This window comes from Anguilla anguilla, chromosome 11, assembly GCF_013347855.1.
Source record: "Anguilla anguilla isolate fAngAng1 chromosome 11, fAngAng1.pri, whole genome shotgun sequence".
Classification (NCBI taxonomy): Eukaryota; Metazoa; Chordata; class Actinopteri; order Anguilliformes; family Anguillidae; genus Anguilla; species Anguilla anguilla.
This window is the reverse complement of record NC_049211.1, coordinates 37747368-37770455: the sequence shown is the minus strand read 5'-3', so window position 1 is coordinate 37770455 and position 23088 is coordinate 37747368. Positions and strand designations below refer to the sequence as shown.

At 47.6% G+C, this 23088-nt stretch overlaps 1 protein-coding gene across 1 annotated transcript; it reads left to right on the top strand.

The window, feature by feature from the left end:
- Window positions 1-780: 780 nt before the first annotated feature.
- LOC118207281 (putative testis-specific Y-encoded-like protein 3) lies at window positions 781-10555 on the top strand. The gene is made up of 7 exons (XM_035380679.1): window positions 781-2159; window positions 3862-3939; window positions 5657-5768; window positions 6343-6485; window positions 7231-7307; window positions 8182-8297; window positions 9971-10555. The coding sequence occupies exons 1-7, from the start codon at window positions 1158-1160 to the stop codon at window positions 10168-10170; spliced, it is 1728 nt and encodes a 575-aa protein (XP_035236570.1). The 5' UTR covers window positions 781-1157; the 3' UTR covers window positions 10171-10555.
- The last annotated feature ends 12533 nt before the right edge of the window (window positions 10556-23088 follow it).

Below are 23088 nucleotides of genomic sequence, written 5' to 3'. Positions count from 1 at the left end.
GGTGTGTGTGTGTGTGTGTGTGTGTGTGCATGCGCGCGCTTGTATGAACTGTAGTTCCAATGAAACTGTACAGGAGACAATAGCTCAAATAAAAAACTAATTGTCCAGGAGAAAATGTTACACCCCGTGGGCGTCTCAAATAAATTTTTACATTAAACATATACATAAACAGTTATAAAATGACATTCATTAACTAATATGTTGTAAATATTGTTAATAGAGATGTTAAACAGCAACATCAGAACAGAAGTACAAAGAAGAAGAAACAAACAACATAAAAACCTTAAATAGCCTAGGTCTACAACCAGGAAAATAAAAGGAAAACGAATTATTTTAATGTACGTGCAGAATGAGGGATAGTTTTGTTGCCTTTCTGTTTGGATTTAGGCTACACCCTTCAAGGAACTTGAATATATTTTTTTTAATTACGCCATATATTTTCCAGGGACGCGTTACTATGGCCATACAGCCCACTGGTAACATAAAATATTAAAAATATAACACTAACGCAGCCGTATTCTGAAATTGCCACACAACCGTTTTGCGAACTTCACAAAAACAAGTGCGTCATTGCACGTTTAATGACAAATTCCGGTCCTCCCCACCGATTGGCAAGTCTCCACGTCCATCAGTATATGTTCCAGTCTGATTGAGCACACCTACTTTCATCTACCAACCAGATAATAGTCACATGAGGTAAACAAGGCCATTTTCGTTGTTGTCCTAACTGTAATTGGAGGAGAGGTTTCGGCGCGGCGTCGGGCAGCCAATGACGTGAACCATTTTGTCTATCAAGTAAAAACGACGCAGAGGGAACTAAAGATAGGAGGGGGAATGTAAAGGTACGGGAACAGGGATGAATCGAAACAAGATTGTAAGAAACTTTATTTCCTCCACCGTTTGCTTTCGTTGCTGTAGCGACACCTGGCTCAAAGAGCAATAAAAAGTAACGTTTTCCACAATGCCGTGGAAAGACTAGCTGCCTAAGAGTTATTCCTCAAAGGCCGCCTAAATTCTAGCTTGGATGTGCAGAGTGGCGAGAAAAGTGACGAACGGAGAAAGCTAGAATTAAAACATATTTTAGCGAGGTTGTCTGGCTGTAAATAAACCGCTAATTCAGTTGTTTAAACCAATTTATTAAACATTTTAATATAATTATGAGCGAGCTCTCGGACTCCACGCAGCAGTCTGTAGCGGGAAAGAGAAGCGCATCCCCTGATCCAGGTCGCGCGTCCCCGCCGTCCAAGGCTGCGAGAGCGGCCGGGGGTTCCGGGGCCCTAGTGCCTGGCCGTCATGATGTGAAGAACAGTGACACTGCAGGGAGAACAGAGACGAAGGAATCAGGGAAAAGCCCAACACACGGCGAGAATGGAAGTGCGCCCATTACAACAAGGAACACTACAGCACTCCCGGAAAGCGGGGACGCGTATCCAAGCACGAGTAGCAGTAGTGGCGTCGGGCCCTGCACTAGTAGCAGCAGCAGCGGGGACGCGCACCCGCAAACGTTAAGTGAAGCAGGAAACGGGAGTGCAGGAGTCAGGGCGCCCTGCCACTCTCCTCCGCCGGAGCAATCTGATTGGGCAGCGATTGCAGCCGCTGAGGCGCTTGCTAGTCTGACTCGAGTAGGTGAAGATGAGCGTACGGAACAGGCCCATACCTCCAGACAAGCCGGGTTTAGAAAGAAAAACCTTAGAAAGAGCAGTAAAAGAGGCTCTCCTGTGGCCAGGGAGCAGAGCCCAACTGCTGGGAAGAGCCTGCTTGCACAGGCAGCAGCTGCAGACAGTTCTACCTCCTCCCCTGAGGGTGGCGCTGTGGACAGTGCTGACAGGCAGAGACTTGGGCTGCTGCTGGGCAGAGAGGAGGAGGAGGAGGAGGGAGATGGATTCTTGTCTGGCTTCTCCTCCTCCCAGTCCTCATCATTTCCATCAGAGGAGGAAGCGGAGGACGCGGAGTGCGCCATCGTGTCGGTGAAAATGGCGGCAGAGACTCGGCAGTCGGTGGCTTCGCTGGCTCAGGTGCAGGTGCGGCTGGAGGCGCTGGAGAGGAAATCTGCCCGCCTACACCAGCGCCTGGAACTCAAGTTGTCACAGCAACGGCGCCCCCATCTGGAGCAGCGCAGCGCGATCATCCGTACCATCCCTGGGTTCTGGGTCACCGCTGTATCCACCCTGTCGGACCCGGCCCGGTTCTGCCCAGGCCTCAGATCAGTTGGTGACTGGCGTCAGGCCCAGCCTGGCTTTTTTCAAAGTTAAAGTATGCTTTAATCTTTAACTGTGAGTAACCAAATTAAACAAGTGTTATGTTTTATTATGATACACAGAGAAGGCAGTGGTGCTTCTTGTGAGGCCAGCGGGTCATCTAAGAGTGCTAGAGCAGCCAGGGGGTTGGCTAAGAGTGCTAGAGCGGTTAGGGGGTTGGCTACGTGTGCTAGAGCGGTTAGGGGGTTGGCTACGTGTGCTAGAGCGGTTGACAGGTTGGCTAAGAGTGCTAGAGCAGCCAGGGGGTTGGCTAAGAGTGCTAGAGCGGCCAGTGAGTCAGCTAAGAGTGCTGGAGCAACCAGGGGGTCGGCTAAGAGTGCTAGAGCAGTCAGGGGGTCGGCTAAGAGTGCTAGAGCAGCCAGAGGGTTGGCTAAGAGTGCTAGAGCAACCAGGGGGTCGGCTAAGAGTGCTAGAGCAGTCAGGGGGTCGGCTAAGAGTGCTAGAGCAGCCAGAGGGTTGGCTAAGAGTGCTAGAGCAACCAGGGGGTCGGCTAAGAGTGCTAGAGCAGCCAGAGGGTCGGCTAAGAGTGCTAGAGCAGTCAGGGGGTCGGCTAAGAGTGCTAGAGTGGCCAGAGGGTTGGCTAAGAGTGCTAGAGCAACCAGGGGGTCGGCTAAGAGTGCTAGAGCAGTCAGGGGGTCGGCTAAGAGTGCTAGAGCAGCCAGAGGGTCAGCTAAGAGTGCTAGAGCGGCCAGAGGGTTGGCTAAGAGTGCTAGAGCAGCCAGAGGGCCAGCTAAGAGTGCTAGAGCGGTCAGGGGATTGGCTAAGAGTGCTAGAGCGGTCAGGGAGTCGGCTAAGAGTGCTAGAGCAGCCAGGGGGTTGGCTAAGAGTGCTAGAGCCACCAGGGGGTCAGATAAGAGTGCTAGAGTGGTCAGGGGATTGGCTAAGAGTGCTAGAGCGGTCAGGGAGTTGGCTAAGAGTGCTAGAGCAGCCAGAGGGTCGGCTAAGAGTGCTAGAGCGGTCAGGGGATTGGCTAAGAGTGCTAGAGCGGTCAGGGAGTCGGCTAAGAGTGCTAGAGCAGCCAGGGGGTTGGCTAAGAGTGCTAGAGCCACCAGGGGGTCAGATAAGAGTGCTAGAGTGGTCAGGGGATTGGCTAAGAGTGCTAGAGCGGTCAGGGAGTTGGCTAAGAGTGCTAGAGCAGCCAGAGGGTCGGCTAAGAGTGCTAGAGCAGCCAGAGGGTCGGCTAAGAGTGCTAGAGCGATCAGGGGGTTGGCTAAGAGTGCTAGAGTGGTCAGGGGGTTGGCTAAGAGTGCTAGAGCGATCAGGGGATTGGCTAAGAGTGCTAGAGCGGTCAGGGGATCAGGGGCCCTCGTGCTTGGTGGTCACTGAAGAACAGTGGCACTGCATGGAGAAAAGAGCTGAAAGAATCAGGAAAAAGTGGTTTTTATCAACTTGATTCAAAGCCTGAGGTTTGTTAGCTGCCCATAATCATTGCAAGCTGACCTCAGCTCACTGCTAACTCACAGTGCAGTGGGACTCATGGCTGTGGCAGGTTTATTCTCATCGTCTCTGTCTGTCTGGGGAGAGCTGGGGGGATCAGTCCCAGAGAGAATCTGTGTTTGTGTATGTGTGTTTGTGTCTGTTTCCTTAACTTAAAGCTACTCAGCTGTTGAATCATCCCCTGCTTTCTGCACACATCGATGAGAGCGATGAAGAGGCTCTCAGCTCCATGAGCCATCTAGAGGTGAGAGTGCGGTACTACAGCTACGCATGGCCGTTCCTGCTTTTGATTAGTTTAGCCTTTTCTTTTTATACTGCCAATATAATACTGAGACCCAAAGTTGCTGATGGGCAAGGGTTGTATATAAAGGGGATTGCACAAATCAAAAATTTTAAATACTGAACGTACCCATTTGCTTGTTCATCTTTTGTGAATATTGTAATTGGCTTAAGACGCTCCAAAACTGTTGTTAACTTTTTGAATGTAGCTAACTAGCTAATATTCTAGCTAAGTGATGTTTGCTGGGCCTACAATTAGATTAGTGGAATATTAACCACCCTGTAAACACATTGTCCAAACCGTAGTGGTTCTAAAAAGTGGTAATTCCTGATATTTACAAGGTTCTGGCTATCAGCTGAAGAGCCCTACCTGAGATATAGTAAGCTGCTCAGCTAGTACGTCTACCCCATTGTCCGACACATCAGTTGTCTTGTCCAGCGTTTCCATTTTACAGATTACAGCTAAGTTAAGATAAGATAACATAATATTTTATTATCCATTAACACAGTCATTGTGACTGGTGAAGCAGTTGGGGAAATGGCAGGTTCGTTTATACATTTATTCTGCTCATCAGGCAGGTGGATGGGGGACAAGGGGGGGGGTGGTGGTACACAGAGCTAAAGTATAGCTGTTAGAAACAGTTGAGGGCTCTTATTAAGGGTGGCAGTATTGCGGGGGGTGGGGGGTGGAGGGTAGTGGAGCGCTGAATATTTAGGCAATAATACACGAGGGGGAGTACTGCATATCAGCATGGCGGTGATTATCTTCCATGATTATCTGTGATTGGCCCCGAGGTTTCATGCCTACGACCGAATCACAGCCGCACTGATATACAGCAGAACCGCATGACCTCGAGTGCGGTGTCGCTTTTATACTACAGTTCTGTAAACAAGGCTATTTCTCAAGTAATGGTGATTTGTGGCAATTTTAGACAATGGATTATTATTTTATTGTTTATTCGGCTCTGCCAACAGAAATAGTTCCTTTACAATTCTATTAGCCACTCTAACAACTGTTATTGTTGCCGGGCAATGGTATAAATAAATGCAAAGACTGACTAGCTTAGCTGGCTAACAAACTAAGTCACAAATCTTTCGGCAGTGTTAACACAACTGCGAGAGTCACTGTTGGTTGTCGTGTACATTGAGGAACTACACTTCCCTTGATTGTACAGTTTTTAAAGTAGGAGTCCAGGGCAGGAGTGGTATAAAGTGCAGATTAGCTTGTTGGGTTTGACTGGCGGTGTGCTAGACTCTCTGCAGATTGTTAAGATGCTGCTGTGTCTCTTCCTGGATTCCAGTTATGGCTCAGATAGAACAGGCATCGGAACTGCTGGTACCATAATCACTGTCCAAATATTCTTCTGTTGTCATCGGGTAGAAGAGATCAAATGCGATGCTATCAAGTGTATCCACTTTGTTGAAGGTGAAGTGAAGCTAGATAACGAAGTAGCCTTTTTGCCGATTCGGGTGACGTATCAGTCCCACGTAAACAATGCGGATTGATCCTGGCCGGTGATGAGGTTCGAGAGCTCTCATACTGCATGTCAGCCCTCGGGGAATCCGTCTCGGCCTATCACAACGTCCGGTCGGAACTAACCGTCGCATAACAACGCATACACAATTTCTGTCAAATAGGCCGTTGCTGTTTTCAAGGCTTGTGTTCAATGACGCCTCTTCAGGTGGAGTCCCTGAAGAACACGAGGATGGGCTACAGGATCTCCTTCCATTTCAACTGTAACTCGTACTTCCAGAACACCACCATCTTCAAGGAGTTCCACCTCGGTCTCGGGGGTGAGCACGGACTGCGGGGGGGAGGACTTGTACCTCGGTTGACATTAGGCTGAGCAGTGGGGGGGTGTAGTCTGAAAACGTTTTTCTGACCACACTGCAATGTTGCTGTAATTCTCAAGCTGTGTATCATCAATATTTCTTTACTGAGGTGTTTTCACATAATAGAACATATTTATTATTATGTTTTGCGGCCTTGGCAACTCAGTGTGTTTTGTGAGTAAAGTACACTTGAATTGCACTGATTATTTGGTAAAATGCTAGCTTGCTTTCTCTGTCCTGCCTCTCGCTCTCTCTCTCTCCCATTTCCTCTCTTTCATCCCATCTCTTTCCTCTGTCTTCCTCCACCCTTTGCATTAGCAACAGAGCAGTTTCACCTCAGACGCTCTGCTGTAAAGTACGTACTTTCAGTGTCAGAAGTTCAGTAGGGTGGAGGGTATAGCTTTATCTTCAGTGACACAGCGGCAGCACATGTGCATTTTGCGCGGGTAACGCGGGAGTAAACTGAATGCTTTGAGCTTCGGTTAGTCAGCAGTCCGGCGTGTTCCTGAACGTGTTTCTCTGTCCTCCCTGGCAGGGTCCATGGCTTCCTTCTCCAGCCCCATCCTGTGGCATCGGGGGCAGGACCTCACCTCCCAGGGGGCTTCTGGGAAGGAGAGTGGCAGCTTCTTCTGCTGGTTCAGTGACCACAGCGAGCCAGGGCACGACCAGATAGCCCAGGTACTGCTGCAGCAGTCTGCCTCTCTGTTAGCGTCTGTCTTTCAGTTCATTCATGGCAAATTCAGGCTTCCTGTTGAGCTACTTTTCAAACCTAAGTAGGTATCGGATGTGCTGTTCACCAGTGTTTTACTGCCAGGGCCCAGATCTGACAATATTGCTCCAGCATATCCAGGGTTTGTTCAGTGGCTAACAGTAGAACTCAACCAAGTGTGTTGAACGGTTATTTGATTTCTTTGACATGCAGAGGTGAGCCCTGTTCTACCATGTCTATTACCAAACCATTTATGTTGAACTTAATATCCATTCTAAATCCTTTCCCCTGATACAACCGTACACTGAAACGTTTAAACGTATGTTATGCCATGCATTTTGCATTTACAATTTTATGTTTACACATTTTCCCACCTATATCAACTTCAAGAATTTAGTAAAACAACACACCACGTTAAACTGAACCCAAATCTTAATTTTGCGTGGGTCAACCTATTTGCTGAGTTAAAAAAGCAATTTTACTGTTGCAGTTAATTTCTGTTGAAGTGTAGATAGCTTTTTCACTCGTTCCCTCTCACAGCTTTTCTTTCTCTCTCCCTCCCTCCTTCTCTCTCTCTGTCTCCCTCTCTCCCTCTCTTTTTCTCTCCCTCCCTCCCTCTATTTCTCCCTTGCTCTCTCTCTCTCTCTCTCTCCCTCTCTCTCCATCCCTCTCTCCCTCTGTCTCTCTCCCTCCCTCCATCTCTCCTGGCTGTAGATTCTAAAGGAGGACTTGTACAGAAATCCTCTGAGGTATTACCTCACACCACTGTGGGAGCCACGCGAGAACGGCAGGTCTGTGTCCACCACCGAACCGCACAGTTTCCCTGCGTAGAGACTGCAGCACAGCTCACCGTTTCCCTGTGTAGAGACTGCAGCACAGCTCAGTGTTTCCCTGCGTAGAGACTGCAGCACAGCTCACCGTTTCCCTGCGTGGACACTGCAGCGCAGCTCACTGTTTCCCTGCGTAGAGACCGCAGTTTCCCTGCGTAGAGACTGCAGCACAGCTCAGTGTTTCCCTGCGTAGAGACCGCAGCACAGCTCAGCATTTCCCTGCGTAGAGACCGCAGCACAGCTCAGCGTTTCCCTGCGTAGAGACCGCAGCACAGCTCAGTGTTTCCCTGTGCAGAGACTGCAGCACAGCTCAGTGTTTCCCTGCGTAGAGACCGCAGCACAGCTCACTGTTTCCCTGCGTAGAGACCGCAGCACAGCTCACAGTTTCCCTGCGTAGAGACCGCAGCACAGCTCACCGTTTCCCTGCGTAGAGACTGCAGCACAGCTCAGTGTTTCCCTGCGTAGAAACTGCAGCACAGCTCAGTGTTTCCCTGCGTAGAGACCGCAGCACAGCTCAGTGTTTCCCTGCGTAGAGACCGCAGCACAGCTCACTGTTTCCCTGCGTAGAGACCGCAGCACAGCTCACAGTTTCCCTGCGTAGAGACCGCAGCACAGCTCACCGTTTCCCTGCGTAGAGACCGCAGCACAGCTCAGTGTTTCCCTGCGTAGAGACCACAGCACAGCTCAGTGTTTCCCTGCGTAGAGACTGCAGCACAGCTCAGTGTTTCCCTGCGTAGAGACCGCAGCACAGCTCAGTGTTTCCCTGTGTAGAGACTGCAGCATATGTTGATGGTGTGTATGCAGATGTGTGTGTGTGACACGTTGCTTGTCTCAGTGGACACAGGGGAATGGATCACAGCTCGGGAAACGAGTGTGTGGTGATCTCGGACTCTGAGGAAGATGAGGATGAGGGCGGGGCCCGCAGGGACGAGGAAGAAGACGCAGACACAGGTGAGGTTACGCAAGTGAAGATACACCTGTACTGATACAGAGAGTTATGAAAAAAAACATTACTTAAGTAATTACTGTAGCAGTCTATTCAAAACACAGCTTTCTTGTAATGGTTTTCTGTGCAGTTACATATGCCCTGTCTTCTAGGAGCCATTTAGCCCGCTAACTGCTCGACATTTGAACAGTCACTATCACCCTCAGCATTATTTATTAAGCTCCTTCTTAAGCTTACGCTTCCACTGTTTCATAAAGAAACAGCCTCTCTTATTGAATATAAAACACTGGCTAAAACCTCTGTAAAGTAAATGAATTAAGGCGACTCCATTCGTATAAAACAGATTAGGCCTATAGGCCTAAACATTAAGCAAAAAGAAAAACGTGCTTGAGGCTCTGTGGAAGGAAAGATCTCTCTCCTTTCAGGCAATTCCAGACAGGGGTGACTTAATTTCCTGTCGTACTGCCTGTGTGCTCTTCTTGTGTATATCTTCCTGCTTTTTTTCCCTTGAGGATTCTGCCGACCGCAATATCTAAACAACTCCACTTGGAAGTGTTTTGGGTTGTCGTAGGACAAAAAGCTTACTGTCCGTTCGCTGAATCGGTCTTTGTCTTTTTACATCAACGTTAGCTGTCAGTACCACCACAGAATAAAAGATTAATGAACTGCATTCAGTTTCTAACCTACTAGCTGGCATTCGGGACTCTTCCCTTAGCGCCAACCAGTCGGCTAAGTTCAAAACGTAGGCTCCAAGTCCTGTGAAGAAAGAGAGGCGTATGCATAAGAGAGAGAGAGAGAGAGAGCTCTTTTTAGATGATGCGTAAATAGAAGCTGACATTACCGTTGTTCGTCATTCTGTAATTGGGAATACGCAGGTGACCGGTTTTTACAAACATTTACAAAAAAGTGATTCATTTTAAATGAAACTTAAAAAATGGCGTAAACATTTTTTTTTTTTAAATACCCATCGTCGCTGTGATGGAAATTTAACCACCTGGAAATTTCTTAGCGGTCATACGGTCATCGTGTCATCCCTGCCTCTTATATGTGCTTTCGCGGGCAGCACGCGAAATAATACACATTGCTTAAGTTGCAATGAATGCACAACTTTAAGATGTCGTATGCAGAATGAATCATAATCATTGCTGTCTTTTTCCTCAGTCTGTCACATATTCCATTATTTCCCGACTGTGCTGGGAACAGGGCTGGGGTCAGTTCTGTTTCAGTGGATTGAACTGGCAAAATGGCCGTAGTCTTGCATGGGGATTTTTCATGTAGCAAATTGAATAGTAGTTCTCCTGGAGTGCCCTCAGTATTTAACTTGCTGACATCACATTGAGGGCCACTCACAAAGAACTCTGGGATACCCCCTTCAGCATGAAGCCTACATTGTTGCTGGCTCCGTCATTTCTGTCGTCTATCACAGAAATATTTCAAAATATTTTAAAATTGTGTTTGTATTTTAAAGTATTTTTAAAAGGCTCTAGATAGTATTTGAAAAAGTATTTGGTTTCCCCGGAAAGTATTTTTTTTAAAGGTCAGTAAAGCGTAGAAATCCAAAACCAATACGTATTTGATCCAGGTCTGCTTGTGAGTAACATGCGTGTGCAACAGTTTGCTCGTTCGCGTCGGATTGGAGAAATGCAGATCTCCATGGTGACATCTCCACGTTCTTCAGGGTCAGGTGACAGCGAGGACGGCGAGCAGCACGACGATGACTCCTCTGACAGAGAGGAGGAGGAGGAGGAAGAGGAGGAAGAGCTGGACGTGGAGGAGCTGGACGAAGAGCAAGAGTCCAGCAGCCCCGAGGTCAAAGGGCAAGAGGAGGAGGAGGAGGAGGAGGAGGAGGGCGGGGCCGGGGGCGGAGCCCGGCACTGAACATCTGAATATGTTAATGAGGATCGCCAATAAGCCATTTTAAGCACTCGTGCTCTCAGAGCCCTCCTCCTTCCCCCTGCTCCCCCCCCCCCCCCCGAGAGATGGGTCTTCCTCCGCCCCTCCGACTGTAAAACCATTCCAGCAGTACCCAGAATGCTGTGCATTAAACAGCGCTGTAACGACAAGCCATTCAGCCCTTCCCCGCGAAACACGCCTGTTCATAAAGAACAGTAGCGCTGACGATATCCTAAAGCAGCCCTCTGCTCTCCTCTGTAAGGTCCCGTGTTTGCCCTGGTCACGTGGGGACTCTGCTACTCTGCTGGCCAATTAGGTGCTTTTCATGTTTTAGGGTAGGGGTCCCCAGTCTTATCCAGAAAGGCCCAGTGTGGGTGCACACACTTGATTCTACTAATCATTCACTAGAGTCATTGCTAAGCACCTTGATTAGTAGAATCAGGATCAGGTGTGTGCACCCACACTGGCCCTTTCTGGCTAAGGTGAGGAACCCCAGCTCTAAAACATGAAAAGCGCCTAATTAAGAAAAATGAACAGCTTGTTAAAATTCTGGGATTGCGGTTGAGGTTGAAATGAAAACCAGCACACAGTGGTCCCCCAGGACCGAGTTTGAGAACCTCTGGTCTAAAGCGTGCATACTGGCTGACAGCACTGGCATTCAGTTATATGTAAATATATTTTTGAATATATTTGAAGGGTTGTTTTTAGGAAAGGCATTTTTGGTGACAGTCGATAGTGGTAATGCACATATGTGCCCAACCACTCGTTATATTCACTTGCATACGCACACACACACACACACACACACACACCTCACACTGCAAAAAACCAACTGTCTGTCTTAACAAGCGTGTCTCGTAATCAGACTTAAAATGTTTCTCTCAAGTAGAAAATAACAGCCCGCTTTAAGTTACTGTTTGCTGTAAGTTAATGTTCTTACCCCTTTGGCAAATCTTGAAATGAGTCAAACTGTGTCACCTGATTGGCAATGTTTTTTGTCTAATTTAGCCAAAGAAGTAATAGAATTAAGATTTTAAGTCTAAATTCTAAGGTCTCAAATACTTAATTAGATTGAATTTTGGTTTTTGCTGTGTGCTCTCACCCGTGTATGTCTACACCACTCACACTCGTGAAGGTAGGATGGTGCTTTCAGGTTTCAATTTCTGGCTATCGGTCTTATTCAGGCATGTTTGTTCTGGTATCCTATTGGTTGCGGGCTTGTCTGAGGTCACATGATCAGTGCGTTGAGGTCAGGTCCGTGCAGGTCAGCAGTGAAGGCGGGAGGCTCTTATCTTGGTTCAGTGTTAAGAGGACACTGCTGTCTGTACAACTGTACCATGTCTGTGATCCACATAAACAAGGCAAATAGAAGCTGAGAGCAGTGCTTTAAACCTCCATCTGTAAATACTTCCTTTATTACGGCTCCTATATTCAGGGTTATTTGTAAAACTCGTGTAGTCCTTATTTAATCCAACCTACTCACTTCGGACCAGCCCAGTTCAGGAGTAATTAAAATGGCCGACCCCAGTCGTGGTCGAGTAGTGAAAGTATTCAGTGCGTTGGACAGTACATCTATCGCTTGTTTACTGGAGCCCGTTTAGTACAGAAGTCTGGAAGACGTTGTGGTTCAGTCCTGACGTGAACTTGTGGCTTAGTCCAGACGTGTTGCCGTTTTTTTAAGTTTTAGTTTCAGTCTTTCGTTTTGGAGAGGTAAAGAAAAGGAATTTTTTTTTTTTATTGCTTATGTAACAGGTTGTACGTTTGCCGATATTAGTGAAAGTGGAGTTATGGTGATGTTTAAGGTGATTAAGGTTATTTATTGTGGGAAACGGGCCTCGGTGTTTGTGGTTACTGCCCCTCTAACATCCTGCTGTTTCAATGACATCACACTTTTTTAGATTGTAAATATTGATTTTCATGGTTTTCTCACTTGGAAAACAGTTGGGCTTTGTAATCTTTGCATTTACAATAATAATAATAATAATAATAATAATACCATTCCTTTCCATAGTTTGGAGTTTGAAATTGGTAAAAGCAAAAAAGGTATTTTGTGTGCTGAATTTACTTTGAATGGACAGTTTTATAACATAGATAGTTTTTAGTAACAGATGGAAATAATGTACAACAGCTACTGTTCTGTATTTTTTTCTAATAAAGACAGATTTGGAACCTAGTTGCTTGTGAATGGAATTTATTCTCATCAGAAGCCTGTGCCTTGTACAGTCAGAAACCTTCTAACCAGTCAGAAATCTGCATTGCATTTGGTGTGTGTGTGTGTGTGTGTGTGTTTGTGTGCGCGCGCCCATGTGTGTGTGTGGTGTGTTTGTGTGCACGTGTGTGTGTGTGTGTGTACTTGTGGTGTGTTTGCGCATGTGTGTGTTTGTGCACGTTTGTGTGTGTGTGTGTGTGTGTGTGCACGTGTGTGTGTACGTGTGTGAAGAGATGTCCCATGATGCTTTTCTTCATGCACGGCCCGTGTAGGTGGGTTCAGAAGAGGGAGGGTCGCGAGGCCTGAAATGTGCGGTGGCAGTGGCGCCTGCGTGCGCGTCCTCCCCCGCACTCGCGCGCGGCATCAGAGGGTACCGCACCGCGAGCCCGCGGGACCGCCTGTGCGTCTCAGAACCTCAGCTCGGTTCCGTCCGTCACACGCTGGGCCGAGAGCTCGCTCCAGGGTCACGGGGAAACTCACTTTCACGTTTTATCAAAGAAGGTCGTTCCACGCACCGCCTTCGCCGTGCTCCTGATGCCGAGACAATGTGATGAGTGCCAGCCCTTCAAACGGCTGGGTTCCAGGGGAGGGATTAGGGACCGGTTTAGTACCCAATGGAAGACTAGCGCTGGCGAGATCCAGGTTGTGGAGGTCAACAGCCAGGAGGTTGGTGCACTGTGAAAATGTTCAGTGTTAAATCAAGTGTTAAATCTTACGCTGTTAATATGAGTTCATAATGGCCGGAAGGGACTCCTGTAGACTCTGTTAGGCTTGTCACTGAACGTTTTACTGTGGGTGGACGTGTTAAGTGCATGCACGCTGGAAATAAAGGGAGGGAGAGTTTGTATCTTTGGGAAGTCGCCCTAGTTTTCCTGCTCGACTAAAGAAAAAACTCAGCTGGCGGCGTCTGCTACTGCCACATGCTGAGCATGTACGTGTAGTGGCGGTAGGTGTCCAGAGGAGGCAGTGTGTTTGAATTTATCTGCCTGCACAAAGGTGTGTGTGGCTGGGGTTCCTGTTACCACCAGCAGGTGGCATAATTGCTTAAAGAAGTTTTTTTTTTCTGAGAAAGGTCCACTATGCATCAGATGAAAATTTGACATTACACTGTTACATACTCACAGTCAAAAATATTACAATAAAATACTTTGTATCAAAATGTTAAAACGTCAAAGACAAATTTGGAAAGTCTAAAGAATTTGTAACTACTGTATATGATTCAAATATAATTCAATATAAATATAATGTAATTCTAGAGACCAGCCTGAATTCTGTTCAAGAGTTAATGTTCTCTAGCAAGTATGCAGTAAACTGTGTGGTTAAACAGAAAGAAACCTTTAATGACATAAAGTCTTTAAGAGTTGGAAAAGAGCTTAAGGTGGCTTTGTGAATGGAAAATGAGAAACAATTCAGCTGGATAACTAAGTCACCTTAAGCCTCCTTAGGCCCTTTTCCCATTATGGCTAATAAGAAACAGCCAAAACACATTTGGGGGTATTTGCCCTCTAAAAATATACTTAATGTTTGGGATATAGTTACAGCAAGAGAAGATATAATTGTGTGGAGGATTTCAGATGGTTATAATTATAGGCTTTTTAGATTCCCCCCCCCCCCCCCCCCCCCATGCCCCTCCCACTCCTGCTCAGAGTTCTCCCCCCAGGCTACTCCCACTCCCTGCTCAGAGTCCGCCCCCCCCCTCCCCCAGACTCCTCCCACTCCTGCTCAGAGTCCCCCCCCCCCCAGGCTCCTCCCACTCCCTGCTCGGAGTCCCCCCCCCCCCCCCCCCAGGCTCCTCCCTCTGCCTGATCAACCCCCCACAGTTTGTGTTTTGTTTGCCGTAGCGGGTGAGATGGCTCCATTCCGCGCTGGCCTGCCCTGGGCAGCGGTATATTCTCCTGGTCATTGTGCGCGCTCCAGTCTGGACGTAATTCTCCCACGTCACTCCTCTGCTGCGATCACTTCACTGGCTACCGGTCGCTGCCAGGATCCGATTCAAAGCCCTGACCCTTGCCTACACTGCCGCCAACAGGACAGCCCCCATCTACTTGCAGGACATGACTCAATTCTATGTGCCTGCTCGACCACTCCGCTCTGCAGCAGCAGGGCGTCTTGTAACCCCTCCCACCCGCCCAAAGGGATCACAGAGCTTCTCCACCCTAGCTCCCCAGTGGTGGAACGAACTCCCCGTCCCTCTCCGAACCTCCCCCTCACTATCCATCTTCCGCCGTGGCCTGAAGACTCATCTCTTCAGACTATACCTAGAATAACCACCACCATGCTGTGTATATATATTAAAAAAAAAAAAAAAAAAAAAAAAAAAAAAAAAAAATACCCTTTTTTCCTTGTCACTTGTTACATGTTGCCCCATCCCTGCACTTCTTGGTAAATTGTATTTGTCCTAATACTCTAGCTTAATCTTCTGCCTAGTTTGGCTTTGCAGATGTTAGACCAGGATAGTGTTCATTGTTCTCAGCTAGAAATAGCTGTACAAAATAAGTAATTGTACCTTACTGAACCCGTGTTCAGCAGTTGTCTACGATCATGAAAATGCACCTCTTGTACGTCGCTTTGGATAAAAGCGTCTGCCAAATGAATGTAATGTAATGTAATGGACGTTTTTACGGTCACTGTGAACTTTCCTCCCGCCACTTTCCCACACGTTTCGGCCATTTTGTTTCTGCCTCTTTGAAAGCGGTGGAGCTCCTTTCCACCTTCATCTGATAACCGACCCCGACTGCGCTGCTGACTAAAAATCAGCAGGGACACAGAGACGCCCCCTCCTAGCCACACAGACCCACACATGCACACACACATGCACACACACACACACACACACACTCACACTCACATTGCACACACACCACCCACACACGCACACACACACACACACATTGCACACACACCACCCACACATGCACACACACACACGCACACCTCACACACACATCACACACACCACACAAACACGCGCACACATGCACACGCACACACACACACCTCACACACACAGACACACTGCACAGTGCAGTATGTGCTGATATACTGTGCGGCAGAATGAGACATTCGCAGGCAGGCAGGTAGGTGGATAATCTGTATGTTTAGCTGTGATGTATCATTAGCTGAGGGTGAATGGAAGGTTGACGGGGAGAGGCTAAGTGATGGCTTTCAGTGTGGGCGCTGTGGAGGTCTGGCAGCACGGTGTTTCTGTGCAGAAGCCCGGTTTGGGGATAATGTCTGTCTGCAGAAGCAGATTTCCTGCAGACGTTCAGGACGCAGATGCTGTTTGAACTGTGAAATAAAGGCCGTCCTGTCAATGGGAACCATAGCTTAGCTCTAGGTAACACCGCCCTGGAGCACACTCTGAATTATACTTACCTTGGTCTGACAATCACTGCATCAGGAAGTTTCTGCATGGCCGTAAGTGCATTAAAAGAACAAGACCAGGTTAAAACCTAGTATATGGCTGGACCTAACACACGTGATCCGGCCGACCAATGGTGTAACTTCATAACTCAGCCAACCTATGGTGTAACTTCATCACTCAGTCATTCAGTCAGTCACAGACATTCGCGTTTGTAGGGCTGGCCCCGCTGGTGCGGTCCAGCCAAAAAGTTCAAAGAGCAATATATGCAATAAAGAGACAACTAAATATCCCAATTAGAATCTGGTCCAAATTGTTTGACAGTGTAATTCAACCTATTGCGCTTTATGGAAGTGAGGTCTGGGGTCCACTCAGTCAGCAAGACTACATTGCATGGGACAAGAATCCAACTGAAACCCTACATACTGAATTCTGCAGAAATATCTTACAAATACAAAGGAAAACACCAAATAATGAATGTAGGGCAGAATTAGGCCGGTTCTCATTGGTAATAAATATACAAAAAAAAGTTAGAAGTCATTTAGATAGATAAACTGAAGCTGTGCTAACATGCTAACGTGATCTCGCAGGGAGAAAGCACGGATTCATTTTATGAAATGGATTCCGCAAGGACTAATCACAGAGCGCACCTTTATCTGCAATTCTTCAATTGATTAGAATGTCCTTAACTGAACATTCTAATGCTGATGTAACAATTACAACTGGTAATTGAAAGCAATGACGTTCTGGAACACTGACTCACAATTTTGAAAAAAAACATTCTAATTAAAACATTAAAAACAATAGCTAAAGTGTGTTGAGCGTACTGGTGCAAAATGGCTGCCGTGCATCACCCAGGTGTGTCCTATGCGTTGGTGGTGCGTGAGGTGAGTTCCCACCCATCACTGTAAAGCAGTTTGAGCATTCAGAAAAGTGCTATATAAATGCAATCATTCATTCGTTCATTCCATAAACCTACTCTTCAAAGGGTTAAAGTCACTCTAATTGGTGTAACCTTTCCCAGTGCTTGGCTTAATTCTTCGGCCATACGTTTAGGCGGAGGCAATGCTGTTTGGCTCCAAGTTGCCACACATATACATCATTAAAATTAAATGTATTCCTTCATTACAGTTGATCCTGAGCAGTGTCTGAGCGATTGCACACATTAACTCAGTGGTCACTATATCTTACACTCGCGCCAATATTGCTGAGGACGGAGTGTAGCACAGTGGGTAAGGAACTGGGCTTGTAACCAAAAGGTCGCAGATTCGATTCCCGGGTAGGACACTTCCGTTGTACCCTTGAGCAAGGTACTTAACCGAAATTGCTTCAGTATATATCCAGCTGTATTAATGGATACAATGTAAAATGCTATGTAAAAGTTGTGTAAGTCGCTCTGGATAAGAGCGTCTGCTAAATGCCTGTAATGTAATGTAATAATGAAAAACAGAGTTGTCATGTCCGTGAATGCTGCTGAAATGCTGATGCGTGTCTTTGTGATGTCTGGGCTGTGTGACCGTCGCACTGTTCTTTTGGTTTGTCGCGTTCAGCATTGAAGCGGCTCCATGTGGCACATGAATTCAGACCGCTTACCCATAAACACCCCCCTGTCCTGGGATCACTGGCTCCGGCGTCTAGCTGAGGACTGAGATTAAGGTGTTGCTCGCTTCCTGTAGACATGGTTTGGGGACTGTTACATATGCAGGGGCTGATTAAGCCGTGCCCTCCTGGACGCACACTGCATTCAGAAACTGCTGGGCCATGTGTGAAACAGTGCACTTGCCTACTATTGAGTAAATAAGTTACGTATATTGTGTATATATATATAGTATACTTATTTCCGGGGTTTTGCTGAGTGCATTAGGGAGCACACTTTTCAGGAAGTAAACCACACAAGAAGAGGCGGAGCCACCTTTGGGTCCCACAAATCAGAGAGGAAGAGGCGGGGCCGTCTTTGGGTCCCACAAATCAGAGAGGAAAAGGGGTGGGACGTCTTACGACACTTTCACGGCACCATCGGAAAATAGTATGGAGGATGGTTTCCGCATCCTGGCTATCGTGTGTTCAGTAGACAGTAGGCCTACGTAGTTTGAGGACATGGTAGTTAGGAGGCTGTTTCGGACAGGGTCCTGTTTTCATGTGAAAACTGCTGGGCACGATTTTGGTTGCCTTGCACATTGGCTTCTTTAAATCAGGCCTGAAGGCACACCTGTTCCTGTTTGCCTGTTCCTCTAACTTTGGAACGCTATCTGACTTCCTCCATGTTTTTCTTGTTCTTGTTTCACATTTTTTTTATAAACGGGATGTTTGTGTGAAGGCCCTCCATTGCAGCTTGTCGTTTTGTATATAGTGTATTGTAATTGAATCGCATACTGAACTACAACATCCAGGTGTTCCTATATTGTACCGTCTCTGTTAACTAGCACACACATCACACATACACACACATAATACACACACTGCAGACCACACAACATACACAACTAGTTGCCACACATGTAATATATGTGATACACACACACATGCACATGCAAACACGCACACACACAAGCATACTTACATGCAAGCACACACACATACACACGCAAACCACTCACATGCACACAAACATACGCACAGGCACACACACATGTTAATGGTCTCTGTAATTCCCTTCCGTTTAATCCATCAGAGTTCAGAGTGAGTTCAGGCATGATTGCTGGTGTAAAATGCAAATTTACATTGACAGGTCTGTGTTATTCGACCCTCAGTAACACCAAGTAATGGTGTTACTCTTGTGTCTCTCCAGTGGGGTAGAGGGGTACTGATTGCACACATTCAAAAATACTCCATGTTAGTGGTTTCCTTCCCACCACCAATCCAGATTAGAAATCCCAGACCAGGTTAGCATCTCTATGGTGTTCACTGAGGTTACCATCTCTATGGTGTTCACGGAGGTTAGCATCTCTATGGTGTGCACTGAGGTTACCGTCTCTATGGTGTTCACTGCGGTTAGTGTCTTTATGGTGTTCAATGAGGTTACCGTCACTATGGTGTTCACTGAGGTTGGCATCTCTATGGTGTTCACTGAGGTTAGCATCTCTATGGTGTTCACAGAGGTTGGCATCTCTATGGTATTCACAGAGGTTAGCATCTCTATGGTGTTCACTGAGGTTAGCGTCTCTATGGTGTTCAATGAGGTTACCGTCACTATGGTGTTCACTGAGGTTGGCATCTCTATGGTGTTCACAGAGGTTGGCATCTTTATGGTATTCACAGAGGTTAGCGTCTCTATGATGCTCACTGAGGTTAGCATCTCTATGGTGTTCACTGAGGTTAGCATCTCTATGGTGTTCACAGAGGTTGGCATCTTTATGGTATTCACAGAGGTTAGCGTCTCTATGATGCTCACTGAGGTTAGCATCTCTATGGTGTTCAATGAGGTTACCGTCACTATGGTGTTCACTGAGGTTGGCATCTCTATGGTGTTCACTGAGGTTAGCATCTCTATGGTGTTCACAGAGGTTGGCATCTTTATGGTATTCACAGAGGTTGGCGTCTCTATGATGCTCACTGAGGTTGGCATCTCTATGGTGTTCACTGAGGTTAGCATCTCTATGGTGTTCACAGAGGTTGGCATCTCTATGGTATTCACAGAGGTTAGCATCTCTATGGTGTTCACTGAGGTTAGCGTCTCTATGGTGTTCAATGAGGTTACCGTCACTATGGTGTTCACTGAGGTTGGCATCTCTATGGTGTTCACTGAGGTTAGCATCTCTATGGTGTTCACAGAGGTTGGCATCTTTATGGTATTCACAGAGGTTGGCGTCTCTATGATGCTCACTGAGGTTAGCATCTCTATGGTGTTCACTGAGGTTAGGCTCTTGCCTAACTCTCTCTTTTTGTGACTTGTTTCCCTATTCCACTGTTGCCCCCCCCACCCCCCCACCCACCCCCACCCCACCCCTGGGACCACAGCTTCCAGATGGAGGCATGTTGGTGTGGTGGACAACACTGTCTCCTCATGGCAAGAAGGCCCCAGGTCTAAATTCTCTCTGTGTGGAGAACCCAGAGTTTCCCCCGCGCCCAACCATTTCCTCCCGTCTACTCCTGTCTCCTCCCACAACCCAAAGACAAGCAGGTTAGGCTTCTTGGGGGGCTTTCACCGGGCGTTGCTGTAAAAAATGCATGCATGCTCAGTCAACCTACCCTGTATAAAATAAAGGTCAATAAATAAATGGTTCATACGACCTTTCCTGACATGATCCGATGGATTAAAAATTGGCTGGACCGCGTCTTGTCCCTCAGAACGCCCACCCTGAGCCTGCAGAGGAGGACTGACTCCTCCTCTGTCGTCCGGTTCCTCCTCAGGCGTCCTCCTGCACTCCATCACGGGGCGCTTCCTCACCACAGTCGCTTTGCATGTGTGGGTTTAAGCCATGGCATTCTGGGATAAATTGTGATAAATTCTTCATAAAATGCATTACATGAATAAAATTTCATTTGATATTCAAATTTCTTTTTAGGGCTTTTTCATTTTTATGGGAGAGGACTGTGTAGAGAGAAAGACCTTAAAAAAGAAAACATTTTAAATAATTTAAACTGATGTCTGTTCTGTGCGTCATCCTTCTCATGAGCTCCACTGGTGCATCATGGTCCACGTGGAGGCTGTGACATCGGCAGTCTGCGTGTCGAGTTGAGCGCTTTGGAAATCTGTTCCCTGTGTTTCCTGGAACAGGACATTCCAGTCCATCTCCGGAATGTTCCCTGCTAGCCCCATGCTGATCCAACTCCCCTGTCCCATGGAGGGATAGTAGAACCCCAGCAGCACCCCAAATACTCCCCACAACTCCCCAACAGCACCTCAAATACTCCCCAACAGCACCCAAAATACTCCCTAACAGCACCCCAAAACTCCCCAACAGCACCCCAAGTACTCCCCAGAACTCCCCAACAGCACCCCAAATACTCCCCACAACTCCCCAACTTGTGTGGCAGGTGTGTTGCGCTCAGGTGTGCGCATGTGTGATCATGTGCATTCGTGTACAGAGCAGGTCAGTGTTTCAGTAGAGTGGTGTGGGGTACAGAGTGGGTTAGTGTTTCAGTGGAGTGGTGTGGGGTACAGAGCAGGTCAGTGTTTCAGTAGAGTGGTGTGGGGTACAGAGCAGGTCAGTGTTTCAGTAGAGTGGTGTGGGGTACAGAGTGGGGCAGTGTTGTAGTAGAGTGGTGTGGGGTACAGAGTGGGGCAGTGTTGTAGTAGAGCGCTGTGGGGTACAGAGCGGGTCAGTGTTGCAGTGGAGCGGTGTGGGGTACAGAGCGGGTCAGTGTTGCAATAGAACAGTGTGGGGTACAGAGCGGGTCAGTGTTGCAATAGAACAGTGTGGGCGTACAGAGCGGGTCAGTGTTGCAGTAGAGCGGTGTGGGCGTACAGAGCGGGTCAGTGTTGCAATAGAACAGTGTGGGCGTACAGAGCGGGTCAGTGTTGCAGTAGAGCGGTGTGGGGTACAGAGCGGGTCAGTGTTGCAGTAGAGCGGTGTGGGGTACAGAGCGGGTCAGTGTTGTAGTAGAGTGGTGTTGGGGTACAGAATGGGTCAGTATTGCAGTAGAGTGGTGTGGGGTACAGAATGGGTCAGTGTTTTAGTGGAGTGGTGTGGGGTACAGAGCGGGTCAGTGTTTCAGTAGAGTGGTGTGGGGTACAGAGCGGGTCAGTGTTGCAATAGAACAGTGTGGGGTACAGAGTGGGGCAGTGTTTCAGTAGAGCGGTGTTGGGTACAGATCATGTCAGTGTTTCAGTAGAGCGGTGTGGGGTACTGAGTGGGTTAGTGTTTCAGTGGAGTGGTGTGGGGTACAGAGCGGGTCAGTGTTGCAATAGAACAGTGTGGGGTACACAACAGGCCAGCGTGGTGTCTATAGAGCTGTTTGGGGCCCAGCGGGAGCTCGATAGGGCCTTTATGAGTGACCTCTTCCCCACAAAGGCCAGGCCGAGGGTGGGGGTGCTCTGGGGAGACACATGGGGGGATGGCGGGGTGTGAAAGCTCACCCTAATCCCCCCGGTTACCCTGTTTCCCTTTTTGTTAGCTGGAGCACCAAGCTGCCAGGAATCCCAGGAATTCTAACCCCCCCCCAGTCCTGCTCAGGACAATGACATCAACATCTCTTACAGCGGCCATTACTCATACAGACTGGGGGGGCTGTCTATTTGTGTTTCTGCTGTTTCTGTCTAATTCAGCCAGATGCCTATTCCGTTCATTTGCATAAACACACCTCCTGTCTGCCCTCTACCCTCTGACGGGCACAGTGACGGACGGCTTGTCTCAGCGGATGACCGGGTCCTTCTCTCCACCTAGGGACCGTGTGCAGACAGAGCCGTGTGGGCGTGGCCTGCGGTGGGGCATCTGGCTTTTATCATGGCAGCGCTGGCTCCAGTATAAACCCCCTTAAGCTACTGTTTTATTTTAATATGGATCTCAAATCGACAGATAAGCGGAAAGCACATTGCGGATTGGATGTGGTGGGGTTCGGGTTGTGGGCCTGGGGGTGGGGGAGGGGGTGGTTACCAGGAAAACTAATGGATGGGGAAGCAATGAGCTCGGGGAAAAGGGAGAGAAGGGGAGAGAGGTGGAGGTACATGGGGCCCTGCAGTTTGACTTTATTTTCCAGGAATATGTCGATAGTAATGATATCAGGACATATAAGGGGTCCAGCATCATCAGCATATGTACCTGTTAAAGGGATTGTGTGTTCATCTTCTGCCAGCTTCTCAGCCTGCTGGTTACAATTTCACATGACAAAGAAAGGAAAGTGCCCTGAAATTTAAGATTTTACCATTTTTGTACGAAATAAATAAAATAATCATTTCATTTTGCATTTAAGTGTGCGATCAGCTTTCTGTCGAAAACCAGTAATTTAATGCCTGCACATGAGAGGCAGAAGTCTGCAGCTGTGATTCTCCCTGCCTGCCTAGACCTTCCACGTGTTTCCATATAACAGCATATTTTATTTTTCTGATGCTACTTGTGCGGAGCGCGAATTCAACACAAGCAATGCATTTTTTAATTGCACAAGCAGGTAATTATTTATAAGTGTCAAAGTACAGTGTGTCCAAAACGGTAATTAATTATATGAAATACCATTTCTTTAAACATGACTTGTTGACCACTTTCACGCGTGTCCTGACACCGGCATGGAATGGGTTAACGCGGCTAGATCAGACGGAAAGAAGAGAGAGAGAGAGAGAGAGAGAGAGAGAGAGAGAGAGAGAGAGAGAGAGAGAGAGAGAGAGAGAGAGAGAGAGAGAGAGAGAGAGAGAGAGAGAGAGAGAGAGAGAGAGAGAGAGAGAGAGAGAGAGAGAGAG